This window comes from Pseudocercospora fijiensis (genome assembly GCF_000340215.1).
Source record: "Pseudocercospora fijiensis CIRAD86 unplaced genomic scaffold MYCFIscaffold_1, whole genome shotgun sequence".
NCBI classification, from domain to species: Eukaryota; Fungi; Ascomycota; class Dothideomycetes; order Mycosphaerellales; family Mycosphaerellaceae; genus Pseudocercospora; species Pseudocercospora fijiensis.
Window position 1 is genome coordinate 2,243,449 of NW_006921532.1, and position 18,579 is coordinate 2,262,027.

Consider the following 18,579-nt stretch of genomic DNA (forward strand, 5'->3'; position numbering starts at 1 on the left):
GGGCCTTCGGTTCGGGATGCAATCCTCCTACACAGGATTCGAGAAACAGACATTATTATTGACTTACCCTCCCCTCCTTCAGTCTATCTACATCTCATCGTACAAGTCATGTCATGACTACGCTAAGCTGATCGCATCGCCGCTGATCGATATTACCAGAAACATCGCCAAAAAAATCTCGCTTCGTCAACATGCAGTAAACGAGACAGTGAAGACTCATCGCGGCGACGTAGACGAGGCACTCTTGTCTCTCCTCTCCACATCCTGCCCGCTATCCATCTCGACTCCCGCGTTGCTTCCAGGTAATTCCTGTGGAACCATCTGTTGCGGCGGGTCGCCCCATTTCTGATAGCTAGGCGGACGAGCCGACCATTCTGAGCCGTTGTGTTGTGGCGAGCTGTGGTATGAGGGCACCATAGGCGATAAGTTATAGCTTTCTGCGCGAAATGAGTGAGTGAGCCGCTGGGAGTCTTTGTCCTGGCGTAAAAAAACTTACGAGGCACATGTTTGAAATTGGTAGTCGCTTGATCAGGCGGTAGCTCTGACACGCCTTGCCCCGATAGTTCGGCTTGCATTGCACCGTTTCCATTCCCCTTCTTCGCAGCTTGCCTTCGACGTCTTCGGTAAAACCACCATATGCCAAATACGAAGGCTGCTAGTACGACAACTCCACCCACGACTCCTCCTGCTATTGCGCCCGTGTTGGTACTCGATCCTGACGCAGCAGCTGTCGATTGTGTCCACGTGGTGTTAAGGCTCAAGAAAGGTTGTGCATCGGCTGGATTTTGTGACAGAAATGCGCCAGCGAGCGCTGTGTTCGGGCAGCCAGTGTCAGTCCCGCAGCCAGATTCCGTACAGCAGCCCCAGAAAGGTGGATCTGTGTAGGCGCAAGTGTAGAACAGGCCTGGGAGTAGATCGTTAGCGAGTGTGATGATTCTGTCTGGAAGTCCGACGTCTTACCGTTCGAGCATTGCTGATCAGGTATTTGGCCGTACTGTTCTGCATCGAACTCTGTTTTCACCAGGTTTCCGGCCGGACAACCCACCGCACATGGGTCGCTGAGACAACATCCTACATATCTGCTCCCATCTCCACAAGCGTAGAATCGCCCGCCTTCAGGGCAGGTCATGTTCGGCGTCGTCATGATTGCTGTCGCGATGGAGATACCAGATGCGAAAGTCGAGATGTAGACGTCAGGCTGATCGAAGCAGATCAAGTCAAGTAAGAGAACGGATAAGCCGCTGAAGGATGCATGTACTGTTCATCATAAAGCAGTGCCGACCCAACACGCGGCCTGCTACCAAGGCTGGCTATGTTCTAGGTCATGTACAACGCATGGCTAACATCCTGCGTGCCATGCGGATCGACCGACAAAAGGACAATAAGCAGCGGTCAGCCGGCGGATTGTCCGACTTGAATACGACCACCATGTTGCTGCTATACTTGCTTGTGAGTGCATTTGGTCGTTTCAAAGTTGCGTCGAAAGAGCGCATGGAAAGATGCATAGATTTGCTGGATTTGCGACAACATATTAGCTGTCTGTATGTGTTTCAACTTTTCCGATCCCTTTGAACCCGCTGTTTCGATGTATCTTGCCATGCCAGTGCCGTGCAACTGCCATGGAGCGAAGGATTGTCAGCTCTGCAAGACGTCTTGGAGGCCAAGAGCCAGCTGAACCAAGCCAGTCGCCACTTGTGGGTAGCGCAAGTGAGAGTGGCGTGGACGGACAAAGTCGTGCTTCCGATATTGTGTCGCAGCTCGCTACCACGTCGTCCACGCTATCGATGCATGTTCAACGTCAAGTCGGGGTATGTCTCGGCCGTTGTGCACACACTGCCGCTGCCAAGCGAACCAGTGCCTCTGCGTAGCCCTAAACAGGGGTAATGCAAGCGCGACGGACACCTTCCTTTCGAATCTCGCGATCAAATTCAGTCCAAGGCGCAAATAGTTCCAGAATAGTACGCAGGAACATGAGATTTACATCGGGATCCAGCATACATTGGAAGCTGCGTCGTTCGGCTCTCCAGCCTGATCCTTTCCGTGGATCCTTCGGCACTGTGACCTAGAATTGGGCGAGCATATGTTGGAGAATTCCTTCCCTTTCGGTTCAAACCAGGATTGCGCTCAAACCACGGTGCTTTCTGAGCATGCAGGGTTTGGAACTTTGGACAAGCCAGCTTCTATGTGACAGCCTGAGCCATCAGGAAAGTGGTCATGGTTAAATCATGCTGGGTCCGGAATCCTGTCTCTATTCTTCGTAAGCAGGCACTGTCAGGAACCATAAGGAGTCGTGTCCATCAGCGGCATATCCAGTGTGGCGGTATAACAAAGCTTGACTTTCATCGGAACCACCAATTGACCTGGAATTGTCAGATGAACGTGTGTCTCAACCTGTGCTTGTGAACTCACGGAGCCCGTCATGTCGTTCCCAATGCCCTTTATGCTATGCCACCATCCTTTAGGGATGAAGAGAGCGTCACCAGCGTGCAAATTGACCTCAAAACAGTCGTCATGATAAGATGTCGTCTTATGCCAGACTTCAGCTTCTAACGCCTTCTTTTCTTCCCCTGCCATCATCTCTTCGCCTCGCATAGTCGCTGATGCTGAGCCCCCAATCACTTCTTGAACCTTGGCAAAGATTCCATGCCCCATACTTGGATTGAACAGCCTCACAACTTTCTGCCCAGCTAGCTGTACAAAGAGGTTTGGATTTGGGTCTCTATGCAGCGGAGTATAGGTAGGTGCTCTGCCGAGCCAGATAGAGGAATCGTAGACATCGCCCTTTCCCGCCTTCAGGACAATTTCAGGGGTGGGCACATCGTTGACAAGTGCACGAGGGAGATCGGCGAGCCGAGCTTGGGCTAGATATACTTGCGCTGTGGGAGTCGTTGTGGTATTCGAGGCACTGGTAAAGAAGTCGTTAGATTCGCTAGTCCTCCTCATGGCGCGAGCTCCAGGTACATAGGAGCTGAAGTATCGATTGTGATGAGGTTCGAACTGTGAAGATGAAGCCTTGACGCACTCGAGGAAGAAGCTGAACGACTGCTCGATTCGAGTAAAGTCGTCGTTGTTTGATATCTCAAGCGGGACGATGGTGCTTCCCCATTTCGCGAGATATGCGGTGTTCAGGGTCGAGTTGTTCTTCGCATCTTTCAGGAACCATTTCTTCACGGCTGGCATTTCGACGAATGTCCTTCTAGGAAGCAAGGCGGGTATCGCTGGTTCGAAGGCATCACGCTGGAACGTAGGTAGGGCGGCATCGTGAAGTAGTAGTACAGCTTTTGGGGTGCTGGTAGAGGTATAATGTCTACATTGAGCTTGCACCGCGCTCAGCACACGACTGCGTAGCATCAAGAGCGACAGGATGAGTTGCGATGGGACGAGAACGATGTGTGGCTGCCGTCCACGGTGTTTCATGATCGAGGACGATGCACAGTCGGTGTCAAAATTGGTGGTACAAAAGTTTCCTAGCCTATTCTACGTACAGAAGCATCGATATCAGACTTCGACGCAAGAATGAACCTGTGCTGAGATGGTCGCGGCATCGCCTGCAGAGATCCGCTTAGCCTACCGCCATCTCTATCAAGGACTTCTCCGCGCGGTAAATTATTCAAAGCCTGCACGATACGTTGTGCGAGATCGCCTACGAGCTGGATTCGAGGAGCAAAGCGGCAACAGCTTTGAGCCAACGCGCATTGCCAATACTCTGGAGTTTTTAAATGGTGCCGCAAAGACCCGAGGCCTCGAGCACAAGATCCTAAAGAACCTCGTACGTGTCTACTGGAGAGAGTCGCAGAACAGACTATACACGCCGTAAGCTTTGCTGTTGCAGCCCGTGTGTACTTTGGTCAGCGGGCTGATGAATGTTATGTAGACCTAAGGACCTTCTACCACTACGGAGGAATGCATACAAGAACTTCAATCGGATGCTCGATAAGCTGAATGAGAGCATGGAGATGTGCCTCAAGTGAAGCAGCACACCAGCCCCAGCAATTCAAGCCAACGGCGATGAGACTCCAATATTACCTCGCCACATCAGTTTGCGGGAAACCCGCTACATCCGACATAGAGCTTCTTGATTTGCTCTGTTTCAGGACAACTTGAGAAGATGGGCTTGAGCTTCTTTCATGAGACAAGTTCACCAGGCCTATGCAGGCGATTATGGCATTCGATTGTCAGAGGGACGGCAATGGGAGATATGTGGTCCCAGAAGCGATGTGCCCACGCACGAGGACCTGTAAATAGTGCTCGAGATCTTCTCCAATCGGCACCTATATCACTCTTCCGCTGAATATAACTTTTCCTGCTTAACCATTTAAAACACCCATACGCCTTCGCTCATGTTGAATGGAGCCTCTCAAAATGCTCAAGAGGGTATCTGTAACGCCAGCTCATCTATCACTTGTCTTTTCCAATCCTTAGCTCTTTCCCAAACCACCATTTACTTCGACTTCTTTCCCGGCTTCTGTTCTCTGTCTCTCTTCGCATAAATCTCCGCGGTGAAAGGATCCTCAAAAGCCAACGCAATCTGATACACGAAAAGTACCAGCCCACTCAGCGCCAGACCCGCAGGCTTTCCATACCACAGCGCCGTGCCCACAAAACTCAGCGTGCTTCCGTAGTACATAGGACTTCGTGTGACATTAAAAGGGAATTCCGTCACAATATGGTCCATGAGAATCCCAAAGTAATCTCCCAAATACGTTCCCGTCACGCCGAGTGCCCACATACTGCTCAGGACCAGAACATTCCCACTAGCGACCAAACCGACTGCGAAGCCTTGAGAGAGGAAGCCCTCGAGGGCGGGATGTGAGGGTTGGGCTCGAAGGGCTCTTTCGTAGAGTGCGTCCCGGATCAGACCGATTGAGAAGATCGTGACGGCAAGCGCATAGCAGCCATACCGTGGGTTACCGCCGGCGAGTTTTGTTATGGTTTTGTTTCTATACTCGGATCGTGCTGCAAGGTTCCAAAAGGTGGGGTTGAAGATGATGGAGGCTGCGGATACTGTACGAGTGTGAGATCGGGGCGCAATAAATCTCGAGCTTTTTCTGTCGACTTACTCCAGAATGTAGGCTGGCTGAGGTCCACGTAACTCAGAATGCTCGCCATTTTTGCTTAGTACTTGTCAAGGAGTGAGGTGGATGTCGGGAAACAAAATTTGAGCTTGCGAAGAGCATTGAGGAGGCCCATTGAGAGCTACGACGTCAATAATCACATGTCACGGAAGTGGGGTTGCAGATCCCCGGCTGATGCTACAGAGCTTTATTTTATTGGAACCAGATCGTTCACTTGTTGTACAGTCGAGACGGAAATGAGGCAAGCGAAAAGAAGACCATCATGTTTCAGTTTCATAGCAGAATAAATCTTTGCTGTCATTCAATATGTGCGTTCTGTCCAGCTTACACCTTCCAGTCCACTACCCGCTTCTCACCAACGGGTTGACTTGGTTGGATTCGCAAGTGAATGGACCTCCAAAGTTGTCTGCTTCGTACCCATCAATGATCGACTGCACAGAAGCATAGGTACCGCCGCTCAAGAACAGAAGACCGATCCCGATGAGGACGATGTTGAAGATGAATCCGATCCAGCCTCGAATTCCACGAGTCTTGAAATAGTCTGAGCCATAGTCTGCAGCTCTCATGCGCATATATGCCACTCCCCAGAAGATGAATCCGAAGAAGCTGTCGAAGAGCGAGCTCATCAGAGAGAGCAAGTCTGCGAAGAACGGGATTACCTCCGCGATAATGAAAGCAAACACCCATGTCACGGCAAGAATACCAGCCCAGCCAGCCCAGCCGATGATAGTGTTAGAGGTCATGTGGCGAGTCTCAGCAAACAGGCGGAAGAAGACAAAGCGAGCAGAGACTGAAGCATATAAGACTCCAAGGAAGATGATTGTCGGAATCATGAAGGAAAATGAAACCTTCAGATAGACGTCGTTGCCGAGGGACCCGAAGGCTGGTGCGGTGTTGTAGTTGGTACCGGTGTAACCATAGACAATTCCTCCTACGAGCGAGAAAAGAATGATCTCTGCGATGGTGACAGCCCACAAAGCTTTGGGGAAGTCCTTTGGCTCCTTCATCTCGGCGATGAAAGAGGGCAATGTGATCTGCCCGATGAAAGTGTAGCTGATGTTCATGAACGCGTTCATGCCTGCAACGAAAGTTGTGCCGCTAGCTGGAACCGCGAGAACGACTGGAGCACCCTTCGACGGCCAACCATAACCTGGGTGATCTTCGATGGCCGCGAAGATAGCCGCGAGTAGCACCGAAATGAAGGTGAAGAATGCGGAGGCGCCTGCAAGCTTGGAGAGCGTGTCAAATGTCCTGGGCAAAGAGCTGAAAAAAGATACGATGGCGACGATAGCCGAGAAGACCACAGTGCAGAGTCCGCCGTTGGTCATGGTGTTGAGATATTTCGAACCGACCAAGCAATGGAAGCCTTGAATGAAAGTGTTGTTGAGCAGGAACATGCCAGCAGTGAAGTACCAGGCCCACTTCTTGCCCCAGAAAAGCATTTGGCCAATATCGCATACATCTTTCACTTCAGGGTGTCGCAGACAGAATTCCCTGTTTGAGGTTAGAGATTTCGCAGCAAGCTGAAGTTGATTCTTACCAGACTATGAAGGATGTGTACAGCACGAGCGCTGCTATCACAACCGTGAGAATGATCCCAGGTACCAGACCAAGCACAGAGTAGGAGTATGGAAAACTCATAATAGCCAGACAAATGTACTCTGAGAAGAGCAGTGCAGCAGTCTAGAAAACGGTCAGATCCGTTACAGACGCGCAGTGTCATAACAATTTTCGCAACAGGACTATCCAATGCCGCAGACTGGGCCCGACCGATGTCGAGCATACTCAGAATCTCATACCTTCTGCCAGGAACAGGTTCTGTACTGGATCTCATTGCCTTTTTCCAACTCCATCTGCTTCTCAACCGAGACAGTGTTATCATCGGAGTCGCTGTCGTTCATTTGACGACCACCGACGGATTCAGAGATCGACGTCGTGCGAGGCTTGTCGATTCTGCTCATCTTACGAGTCTCGGTCCCGGTCCCTCGTCTTGCGCCGCGCTCGGCAGCATCTTGCGATGATGAGAAGCCATGGTAGTAGCCAGCATCCCCGAACCCAGGCTTCTCTGCATCCAGCCCATGCGATGGATTTACAGCATTGTTGTTGCCTTTGAGAGTCTGGTCGCCGAGACCAAACTCCGGCGGGCCATCAAATACCATTGCTGCGGCTTAGGCTGGACTCGCTCCGCCAAAAGATCCAAGGAAGTGGAAGAAGATGTCGCGGAGAGAGATCAGGAGCATTAACCACAAGTCTTCGTCAGTAGTGATGCAGCTCTGGCAGCGAAGGGATGTGAAGGGGAACAGTGTTCAGCTAGAAGCCGTGCCAGGAATGCGATGGTAGAAGTGCACGTTGTGTACATCGCGCAATTCGGAGGGGCCGGTGCTAGTTCTACAGCAGCAGCCATGCGTGCGTGGTTCTGCTTGCCTTGCCTTGCCGTCAATCCAACCGTCCACGGCCGCCCCCGCCGTCCTTCTCTCTGTGTCCGCCTGGCACGCAGATTCGCTGAGGCCCGAAATGCGTGTCGAAGGATTGGCCTGCGGAGGGTGAGTGGCGCGCTCCTCCGACAGGCGAAACCTTATGCTTGCTTCTTCGAATCATACTGCATGGCGTGCTGGACGCGCCTGCACAAAACTTTGGCCGGTCGAGGTGTACATTCCGAGCGAGAATTTCGCTGATATCCAACTTGGAGCCTGTCCTCTTCGTAATCCAATCTGCACGTAATCCAAGCGATATTTGACAATATTCAATATTATTGAATATTGTCGATAGGATTACGGTGCGTGTACTATAGACAACGGCTATTCAATAGCCCCTTTCTAAGTGCAATCTTCTTAATCGAATATAGACCTCCGCGGCTTCCGGGGTAGCGCTTTTAGTACTAAATATAGCCTCCGAAGGGCTCTTCGATAGGATTAACGACTGTACGTTGCAATCGAGGTTAAGGGTAGTATATAGAACGAGAATAGCGCGAGTCGATATATAAAGTAAAAGATAGGCGTATTAGTCGGAGGGCTTCGTATAGTATAGGTTTCTCGGAAGTATATAGAAATCGAGCTTCTTACTATAATTGTTAGTAATAATAGATACTGTCGACCGCTAGCAGATCGTTAAGCGCAACGTTATCTTTACCTTCGGAATACTAGCGATACTACTATATTAAATAGCCGTTTCTTAGCTATCTAGAGTACGTACTTTATATCTAGACTACGACAAAGGCGAAGCCTTTACTATATCGTTATTAACCGAAGATGCCTCACGACAGTTGTATAGGTATATACGCTTCTATTTAGATGCATTTACGTACCTATTTTAGCTTATTAAACTATACCTAAAGCACGGTCGGTATATTAGTAAAGAATAGAAGATAGTAATATTCTTATATACCTTTGTAACTAATAGCTATACTCGAGACCTAGCCGAAGCCTTCTACTACTCGGTTAATAATTATAGACGCGTAATATAGGAGGTTATAGCCGCTATAATAGAGGTATATCTAGCAGTCGTTACTTAAGCTAGTATAGACGATAGTCTAGCGATTAAGGCGAAGGGTTAGAAATACTAGCCTTTCTTTAAGGACGCAGTTAGTACGCTAGACGGCTCTTATATACTAGTATACGTACTAGTTAACTAATAAGCGGCCTTCCGTAACCGTAAGGGCATACTATTATAGAATGTATTAGCGGTAGTAGACTATAATATAAGGTTTACCTTTATTCTTACTAGATAGGAGGGGTTAGCTTACGACGGCCGTATACTTAATAATGCTCGGTCTTATTATAGCTTTAGTACGCTAGAAGGACGATATTATCTCGCGGATACTAGCTATCTAAATAACGCGCTATATATAGTGCTATATAGGGGTATAAGGTATTATTTACGTAAGCAATTCCTATCGTCGATAAAGCTAGCGGATTATAAGGAGCTATTTAACCTACGCTATAGTTCTCTTCGTAACGTAGTAGAGCGCACATTCGGTATAATAAAGCGACGCTTTCGCATCTTCGAGAGTGCGTCGTAGTATAATATTCGCTCGCAAATAGCTATAGTATACGCTACTACTACCCTCTATAATATCCTCTAAGATATAGGTATAAAAGCGATAGATAACTTTAAACTAGAGGCTAACGAGACTAATAATAGGCTATTCGACGATGCCGCCGCCGCTACTAAAGAAGACAATAATATTAAAGGACCGATAGATAGGCTAAGAGATACTATTACGCTAGAAATGTAGCGACAATATTAGATATACTTAGCAGAGCGAGGTAATAAGGTAGGTAATAAGGTAGACGAGGCAGATTAACTACGTAAAGAAGTTATAGAACAGGCGGACGTTCGTTATATTCGATAGAAATGTTAAGAATCTTAGTCGTTACTTAGATATAGCTATTTTATATAGGGTTTCTCGTATCTATAGTGCAATGCTCGACTTCCTACTATTCTTAAAAAATCTATATAATATAACTTCTAGCCGAGAAACATAGTTTTATATTAGAATCTTAGATAGTGCTAAAACTATACTAAAATCTATCGATACAAAGATATTAAAAAAAAGCTATATTCGAGAATAGCTAACTAATCTAACCTATTAGTATTTTAGCTTAGGACAACGATTTAAACTCCTCTAAATACTTATTAACTAACGCTATCGGTATAGCCTACTACGCGTCTAGCGGTACGCTAAGGAAGATATTAACTATATCGCCGTCGTCTGTTGTCGTTATCTTACGACATAATAGACGCTTTTACCTTAAAGTTAGGTCCTAAAGCTCCTCGTATCTAGTAAAGGACGGAAACTAAAACCACTACTACTACTAGCAGTAATAGTATAAGCCACCGAGGGTAACATGACCTATAGCAATATAGGCAGCTATGTTTAGTATAATAGGATAACAAGACGGTTGCTTAGGCTAATAACTAGAGCCCTGCAATATAGGCATTGTAGAAGTGTAATATGAATAATATACTATACGAGGTTAGTGCTCTATCTATAATGTAGAAGGAGGCCTCTTATATAGGCTTAAAACTTAGCCTAGATATGTAGGGCCGGTTACTAGCCAATATCCCTCCCTTTCTTCGTATCTAATTAGATACGCTTTACATTGCGCGCTTAAAACAAACAGTTATACAGTAACCTTAGGCATCTTAGCTAAGGCTATCTTTTAGAGACTCCGCAATGATACCCCCGGGGTAACATTATTCCTAGATTCTATTAACATGCAAAAACAACTTCCTAAGCATCCAATCTACTACGCTAACTTACTGCTGCTTCAATGCACCGTAATCCTTACTAGTAATAACCTTATCTACTAGTCGGCTCTCGAAATCTCCTCTATATGCGTTAAAGCTATTAGTACCGAAGTACTATCCCTCGTAGAAAGCTTAATTAACGAGGAGGTTAACAGCCTTTTCCGTCGTAGCATTCTCCTAATTATATAGATATTCCTTAAGTCCCTCGTTATTGAGCTAGAGGATCTATTTAACTTCGTTCTAAACAACGTAACTTAACTAAGGAATCCTACTAACTAGAGCGTCGGAGATGTAGCCGAGGCCTTCGACTAAGATCGCCGTAGGGAAAGCGAATAGTACGAAGGAGTTAGAGGCCGGGAGGGCGGTTAGATTGCGGTGCGCTTTAGCAACCTAGGAGACTATTAAGTTCTCGTAACCCTCAACCTTAGTGCTATTAATAACGCGAGAGTAGCCTAGGTTAATTAATATACGGTTGCTCTTAGTCTTTAGATTACTATATAGTAGGTATAGTATCTAAATAGAGACCTCGCACTCCTTTAGAGGGTTAAGGATCTACTCCGCTTTACGCCTCTTACTATTAGGCTAACTATCGAATATACGGTCGAGGTCGTCGCCGGTAAGGTGCTTATTAGTAAGCTTACCGATCTTACTTAGCGGGACTAGGCTACGAGCCTTAAGCTTCTTAACCTAGTTCGTAAAGACCTCGGGCTAATATATACCTTCGACAATAGTAGAATAGCTAGTCTTATCCTTAGACATAAGACAGACCTTAATACGTAGGTAACTAGTACCCTCGCTAGCTGCGAGCTTAACTACATCTTATCCGAGACGAGCAGACTCCTTAGAAGGACAGTTTTCGTAAGTACCGCCAACCTTAAAGAACTTAGTAGGCTTAGGGACGGAGATAAGCTCGTATACGTAATTAGGTCGAAGGGCGACAGCTAAGAGCTATAGGGTAGGGTGCTAGCGGACGATTTGGTTGCTTATACTATAAGTTTAAAGGGCATTACGGCCTTCTTGTTTAGACTTAGGCATGTTACGTATATACTAAAGGTATATCTTAAACTCTTCCTATATTAGGTCGATAAGGAAAGGAAGATATACTCTACGAGGCTCTTATAACTAACTAAAGACTTAAGGGAAGATAGTATTACTAGTCTAGCGAAAGCGATCGAAGGAGGTGCCTTAGCTAAGAATGCCGGTAACGAACTTGCTCTAGCGATCCGTTAGCGTAAGGGCGCGAGTAATAGTACTAGTAGGGTTGAACGCGTAGAGTCCTAGAGATGTCGGGGCGGCAATAGGGCGTTTAGGAAACTAGTTAGTATAGGCCTAATTAGCCTTAAGGGCAGCGAAGGCGTCTTAATTAGGAACCTCGCGACTAATCTTTAATAGGCGATCGACGAGGATACTCGCCTTAGCACTAGTATAGAGACTATAGACCTTAGCGGCCTTCTTAATATAGTTAGTACACATAGAGAACGGCTCTTCTCCTAGCTTACTAAGGTCGTCGAGCTGTTAATAGATAGAGAGGGTAGTAGGAGCTTCGCCTATTGCGGCTTTAAGAACTATATCGATGTCGGTAATAAGGTGCGCGATAGAGTCGCCCTTATAAGAACTACAAATGTTCTTAGTTAATAGGATCGGCGAGAGGCCTCTATTTCTACGCTCGCTAAAGGAGCCTTCGGAGGAGACATCTTCTAGTAGTGCATCTAGTATATTAATATCCGAGTTACTATAGTTAGTACTATAGTTAGTACTATAGTCGGTACTAGAAGGAGCGCTATACTTCTTAGTAGCCTTGCGGAGGGCCTAGCGAGTATGCAATGCCTTCTTACGCGCTGCTTCGGCCTTAGCGCGCTCGTCTTAAACTTCTTAAGGGACCTTACGGTTACAGGTCGAGCGACGATCCTTAGCCTACATCTCCGTAGCGAGCGCGAGACTAGTAGCCGTGTCGGCCTCCGTTTCTAGGCGAAGAGCCTTGCGTTTAAGAACATTAACGATAGGCGCCTCTTAACCTTTAATAATGAAGCCTATACTATTAATACGATAGCCCTTCTCTTTTAGTAGATCCTTAGTTGTCTATACGTTAAGATCGACCTAGATAATCGCATCGTAGTGCTTCTTCTAGTAGGCTGTCGTAAAGTCGTTAAGCGTAAAGGATAAGTTAAGCAACTGCTTGCCTACCTTCTTGCTAGCGGTAGATATACGATAGATTATAGTACGGGAAAGATACTCGGCGCCTTAACGACGGACCTTGTACTTATTAACGAACGAAGAGACCTACTTAGTACGCTCTTATCTACCGTAGGCGAAGTTAATAAGGCTCTTAGGAAGACTGCTTAGTCCTCCCTAGTGTTCGAAGGCCTAGTCGAGGGTCTTAAAGCGTAAACGAATCTAGGTGCCGGCAGTCTCGAGGCTGTAGACGATAAGAAAGGCTTGTTTAATATCTATATCGTTAAGAACCTCGCGCTTAAAGATACGCTTACCGATAGACTAACGTAAGTTGTTTATACCGTACGTAACTAAGATAGCAGCCTTCTTAATGTTCCTATTAATAACGCGTAGTAGGGTGCGAGCGTTCTAGATCTTCTCTTAAGGGTCTTTAAGGGCGGTAACGATCTAGAAGCAGTGCTCGAGGCTGGTTGTAGCAGCTAAGGCGCTATCGGATAGGGCTTCGATCGGAACTAGGGCGGCTAGGCTTAGGTTAATAGGGGCAGGTAGGTCGTTGCTGCTGCTAGCGCCTAGCGGATTCGGGGCGCCGGAAGACATAGTCGACCGAGGCGGTTTAGAAACGAGTTTGCAAAGTGTGTTCGTTGCTTAATAATAATAATTAAAGGGTTTAGATAGAAGGGGGGTTTTAGGCGGTAGCGAGTTAGTTAGTAACCGAGTAGAAGAAGGAGCTTAAGGAGCTCGCTTTAAATATAGTGCGAAGGTAACGTAGTCCGTATATTCCGCGCTAGTAAAGCAAACGGATAACGGCTATATATAAAAGTGAAGCTGCATACGAGACTTCTTTATTATTAGGGCAGGCTAAAGTTTAACAATCGATCTAGCCAATTGCTAGTAGCGACTACGCGCCTTTGTTAACCTTTAGCTATCGTAGATTCTCGCGCACTCGAAATGTAACTAGTTAGTTCGAGTCCTTAGTAGAAATCCATAGTAGTAAAGCTAGCGGGACTAATAACACCCCCGGGGTAGCATTAGCTTTTCTCTAGAGATGCTCGGTAGCGAGAAGCAAGTCGCCTAGGCCTAGCGCAGCTAATTCGCCGGTATATTAGCCTATAGCACTGCCGTTGTAGATGCAGCATTACCTTTCACATTAGTAAGCACGTAAGGGTAGTCTATGCGTTTACCTTCTTCCTTCTTCTAAATACTAAGCTTAATAGCCCAAGGTCCCTATTCTTAGAGGCTATAGGCCTAGGTTGCTATATCTATCTAAGAGCTAGGAAGGGAGAGGGATAGGGAACCTCCCTTTCTTAGTATCCTACGTAACTAGTGCTAATTAGGGCAGGAACAGTCTCTAGCAGAGTATCTTGTTGTCGTTATTACTTAAGGAAGGTTGCTAGAGTCTAAGAATCTAGAGAGAAGTGGTCCTAGAAGGGTAGAGGGGTTAGGTTCGGCTATCTTCCTAATGCTACCTCCGGGGTGTTATTAGGAAAACACGCCTCGTATAGTTCTATCTAAGGAAAAACAAGAGCAAAGGAATGAAGTTATAGCAACATCTCGAAGGCAAAAGAGCAACATAATAGACAAAGTAAAAGCAAAAGAGGGTAGTAACTATAAGCATTAACATCCGTAGGAATAAGTAGTAAGGACTGAAGCTATAGGGCGGCACTGCATTAACAGCGCGGAGAAGGTAAGGAAAATAACGTAGTAGAGGCAGGGAAAGACAAGCAATCATTTAGTCTCGGGATCTAGCTATAATTCTAGGCGGTCTTCGTCGCTAGACTAGTCGAGCTCCTCCTTAGAGTTAGAGTTAGATAGCTAGAAGTCCAGTTCACTATCGGAATTAATATCGGAAATGCTCTACGCGCAATTAATACGTATATAACCCTCCCTTTGTTTATAAGTTATTCCTAATAGCTTACTAAGATGTATTTAGGGATGCGTATAGTTGTTAGGTAGAACAGGATCTATAATCGCGGTAGGATCCTCCTCTCGATAGGTATCTAAGGTCGGTAGAGGGTCTATAGAGGCATTAACTTCCTCCTCGGTCGGGGGAGGACGGGCAGGCTCTCTCAATTTAACGATCTTTTTTAGGTTAGCCCGGGGGTACGAGTGCTTTAAGGTGGCACTATCAAGCTCCTAAAGTCGGTACGTAGAACTATCGTAAAGGACCTCCTATACTCTATAAGGCCCTTTCTATTTAAAGGCTAGCTTATAGGAGTAACTATATTCTAACTCGGACCGGTATAGTAGAACTATATCGCTAACCTTTAGAGGCTCCTAATCAATAGTATTATAGTCATTAAAATACTGCTTAGCCTCTTTACGAAGGCGCCGTTGTCGAGCAAGTCCCTCCTAAGAAGTAGTAGTTATATCCTTAAGAGCCTTAGCGCGTAGGGTAAGGAGATCCGCTCTAGTACGAACAGACCCCTAATCGTAAACGCTATGCGTACGATAGGACAACTTAATAGGAAGAACGGCGTCCCTCCTAATTATAAGCTCCGCTAGCGTAAGTCTAGTCGTGTCGATAATAGTAGTTCGATCCGCTTAGAGAAGGGCTAGAACGCGGGTAGAGATAGGAACGGACCTGTCCCCTCTATTAGTTATCTTAGATAGGGCATTAATTAAAGACCGATAGCTACGTTTAATAATAGCATTCGACTAGGGATAGTACGGGGAGATACGAACGTTTTTCGCCCTATACGAAACAAGCAGCGCTTAAACTTCTTTAGCTATATTGTTCGTAGCGTTGTCTAAGATAATCTCGTAAGGCGTTCCCTAGCGGCAAAACAGATCCTTAAATAGGAAGGTAGCTATATTACGAGCATTAATAGCACCGTAGCCCTTATAGAAATAATAGGCCTCCGGCTATCGAGAAAGTCCTTCCCGAATAATATAGAGGCTATTATTCCGGCTTAGATAAACCCTATTACCGTACTATCGCTTACTAACTAATTAGGCAGCGGGGATACGTAGCTCGCCTAGCCGACGGTAGCTATTCCTAAAGTTGCACTTAGGACAGCTCTTATAGTAGCGAGAGACATTAGCCTACACGCTATCCTACTAGTACCGCCGACGAAGGACATCGAAGGTGCCCTCCGCCGCCCGGTAGCCGAGCTTATCGTAAATAGAACGAAGGATCTCTTGTCGGGCTGCTAGATCGTTAATAACACGCTAGAGCGGTACGTTAATTATAGCCTGTCGCTAAAGGATTCGATCTTTAACTAGGAATCGTCGAGAATAGCGAATAACCCGACGGTATTAACTCTTTAATAGGCTAGGCGCTTTCTTCGTATAGGTTAGGAAGTAGGCGATATAATAGGAGTCGTCGGAGTAGATCCTATTAAGGATATTATCTCTCTCTAGTTTATCCGCCTTAGGTTTAGCCTAGTCGTTATTATTAGTAGTAGGGCTCTCGTCGGGCTAGTTACTAGGTTAGTCGCTAGGTTAGTCGTCGGTAGCAGGCCTAGTAATCGCTAGCATAGCATTAATATAGAAGGCAGCGAAGAAAGTGCGGTTAATTACTATATCGATATCCTCTTCTTCTATTATTTTAGCGATGTCCTCGTCTATAGCGGGCCTTCTAGAAAGGCCATCCGGTCTAGTATGCTTCTTACTAGAAACGTAGAAGACGTCGAAGTTAAACAAATAGATCTAGGCAACCTACCGAGCTATCGTAGAGTTTAGTAGGTCGGAGGCTGTACGGTTAAGCTAATAGACTAGCGTCTAAGCATCGATTTCTAGACGAAAGAATATATTAAAGAGCTATAGCCGGAACTTCTTTAGAGCCTTATAGACCCTAAGGCATTCTCGCTTGCTAGCATCGTATCGGGCCTCGATCGGTTTCTATAGTCTAGAGTCGTACCTAACAGAATAACGCAAGGATAGCTCCTTACGGTTATACTGTATTAGTATCTCGCTATAGCCTTCCCCGCTCGAGTCGATAGTAACAATTATTAAACCCGTACCCTCTAAGTAGTTAATAGATGTTAGTATAGGTGCGCTAACGAGCGCCTTAGTTACTATGTCCTTAGCCGCTTAGTAAACGGAGGTCTATTCGAATTCAGCATCCTTCTTAAGTAAGGCGTATAAGGGCTTATATACTAATGTAAAGTTCTTAACCTAGATGCGGAAGTAGGAGACTACTCTAAGCTAGGTTCGGACATCCTTCTAATAGGTAGGATCCGGCTAGGACACTATCTTTAGGACCCGTGCATTATTAGGATAGCGGCCGTTCTTATTAGTTATAAACCCGACAATGTTCATTCGTTTATATAGGAGCTAAAGCTTCTCCCTATACACCGTTAGGTTAGCTCGCTCTAGGTCGCAGAGGACACTATCGAGGTTCTAAATATATTCGAGAAAGAACCTGCGGATGCTAGGCTCTACTTCTTTATTATTGTACCTAGTTTTAGGGCCCTTAATGCCGATATCGTCGAGGAAAGGCATCGCTATATAGGAGATATAGGCCGCGAGGACTTGGTTTATAATACGAACGAACTAGGCTACGGAGTTAGTTGCCCCTTAGGGAAGGGTAGTTTGTCTGTATAGCCTAAGAGGTGTCTCGAAACTAGTAAGGTCGCGGCTATTAGGATAGAGAGGAATTTGGTCGTAGCCCGAGAAAACGTTAACTAGTAAGGCTACAACACAGTTAGCAAAGGCCTCCGAGAACCTATTAGTCTCCGGAGGAAGGTTAGTATCTCTAATCGTAACCGCATTAAACTTTTATATAGCGTTAATTAGGCGGTACACCGTACTTCTTTAGTTCCCTAAGAGCTATCTTCTTCTAAACTAGGAAGTATAGATTACGGTACGAGGCATAGGAAGGTTCTAAGGTGCTAGCCTTTATACGCTATCGTATTATGTCCTTAACTATACCTCGTAGGCTTAGGTTTAGCTTAAAACCTAGGTAGGCCTAAGGCTTATATTCGATCGTCCGGATCTTCTACGGAGGGGCAACCTCCGGGTTTATTCTACCTAGGTAAGTAAAGTTATATGCTAATACGGCCTCGCGATTATATAGAAGCTCGTGTAGTAAATCCAGTTTACGATCCGAAAGCTTAATGCTAGGTTTAATTTTCGTAAGCCTCTCCTCTGTTAGCCTTAACCCCCTAGGGATAGTAGAAAACTTTTTAGTAATATACTTCTAATCGTACGGACCATCCTTAGGTAGTAGTGTCGCCTCCTAATTAAGGCACTTTTGTCGCTAGTTAGGATTCCCGCTAGGATTAGACCTATCGGTAATATATACGCTACCCTTTATAGGCTTAATCTTGTTAGCTACCCTCTTATATAGGGTATATACACTAATCGATTGTCGAACCCGAGCTCGCTCTCTTTGTCGCTAGGCTTAGAGATTAGCGCAACAAAACAGCGCATAAACTTCTTTAGAAGTTTCCTTAAGTCGATAGGTATATAGCTAGTAGTCCTAATTTATAACGCCGGCGAAAACGTTAGATTCGTAATAACACCCCCGGGGTAGCATTAGACTCGCGCTCTAATTAGTTAGTTCGGGTAGACCCGCGTCCGGTAGTAATGCCTCCGGCGACGATATATAAGATAGCATTATTACCTTGACTTGTATAGTAGGTATAGGTAGTCGTTATATTATGCTCGCTATCGCTTCGAGCACTCGTCTTCTTAGTATAGAACCTAGAAACTTGCCTTAACGTACGGAGCGGCGCACTTCTAGGAATAACCTATTTAAGCTATACTAACTTATAGCGCAGATTGCCGGTCTTACAACCGCGCCGTAGCGTTTCCCGAAGACCGTCTAGAAGCAGCAAGGATATCCTCGTAGGACTTGTAGCTAGTGTTGCCGATATAACTAGTAAACACGACTCGGTTGCCCTTTTAGTTAGCGATAGTTCCCTCTTAGGAGCTATCGTCGCAGTTGCGCTAGACACTACGAGTTATACGAGACTATAACCGACCTAGAATAATTAGCGTATTTAGGTCGGCGGCAATCTAGAAGGTGAAGGAAAAGCATATGCCGAAAGCGTTTACTATAACATTGTAGCAGGCACCTACTAGCGCAACCTCCCTATTTACTCCCTATATACTAAGGGAAATGTCTCTATTTATTAAT

The 18,579-nt window shown here is 46.1% G+C and overlaps 4 protein-coding genes across 4 annotated transcripts; 1 reads left to right on the plus strand and 3 right to left on the minus strand.

Annotated features, from left to right (window-relative positions):
* Positions 1-18: 18 nt before the first annotated feature.
* MYCFIDRAFT_212956 (uncharacterized protein) lies at positions 19-3,180 on the minus strand (the record flags this gene model as incomplete). The annotated part of the gene is made up of 7 exons (XM_007922804.1): positions 19-437; positions 497-904; positions 961-1,257; positions 1,835-1,870; positions 1,999-2,062; positions 2,410-2,905; positions 3,023-3,180. 7 exons carry the CDS (start codon positions 3,178-3,180, stop codon positions 217-219), a joined length of 1,680 nt encoding a protein of 559 aa, XP_007920995.1. The 3' UTR covers positions 19-216.
* Positions 3,181-3,532: 352 nt separating this feature from the next.
* MYCFIDRAFT_28278 (uncharacterized protein) lies at positions 3,533-3,971 on the plus strand (the record flags this gene model as incomplete). The annotated part of the gene is made up of 2 exons (XM_007921666.1): positions 3,533-3,813; positions 3,875-3,971. 2 exons carry the CDS (start codon positions 3,533-3,535, stop codon positions 3,969-3,971), a joined length of 378 nt encoding a protein of 125 aa, XP_007919857.1.
* Positions 3,972-4,441: 470 nt separating this feature from the next.
* MYCFIDRAFT_62485 (uncharacterized protein) lies at positions 4,442-5,109 on the minus strand (the record flags this gene model as incomplete). Its single annotated transcript, XM_007922048.1, has 2 exons — positions 4,442-5,004; positions 5,061-5,109. The coding sequence occupies 2 exons, from the start codon at positions 5,107-5,109 to the stop codon at positions 4,442-4,444; spliced, it is 612 nt and encodes a 203-aa protein (XP_007920239.1).
* A 212-nt stretch (positions 5,110-5,321) lies between these two features.
* On the minus strand, positions 5,322-7,533 carry MYCFIDRAFT_212957 (uncharacterized protein). The gene is made up of 4 exons (XM_007922805.1): positions 6,875-7,533; positions 6,681-6,758; positions 6,616-6,619; positions 5,322-6,543 (listed from the first exon to the last, which is right to left on the minus strand). Exons 1-4 carry the CDS (start codon positions 7,232-7,234, stop codon positions 5,417-5,419), a joined length of 1,569 nt encoding a protein of 522 aa, XP_007920996.1. The 5' UTR covers positions 7,235-7,533; the 3' UTR covers positions 5,322-5,416.
* Positions 7,534-18,579: the final 11,046 nt, after the last annotated feature.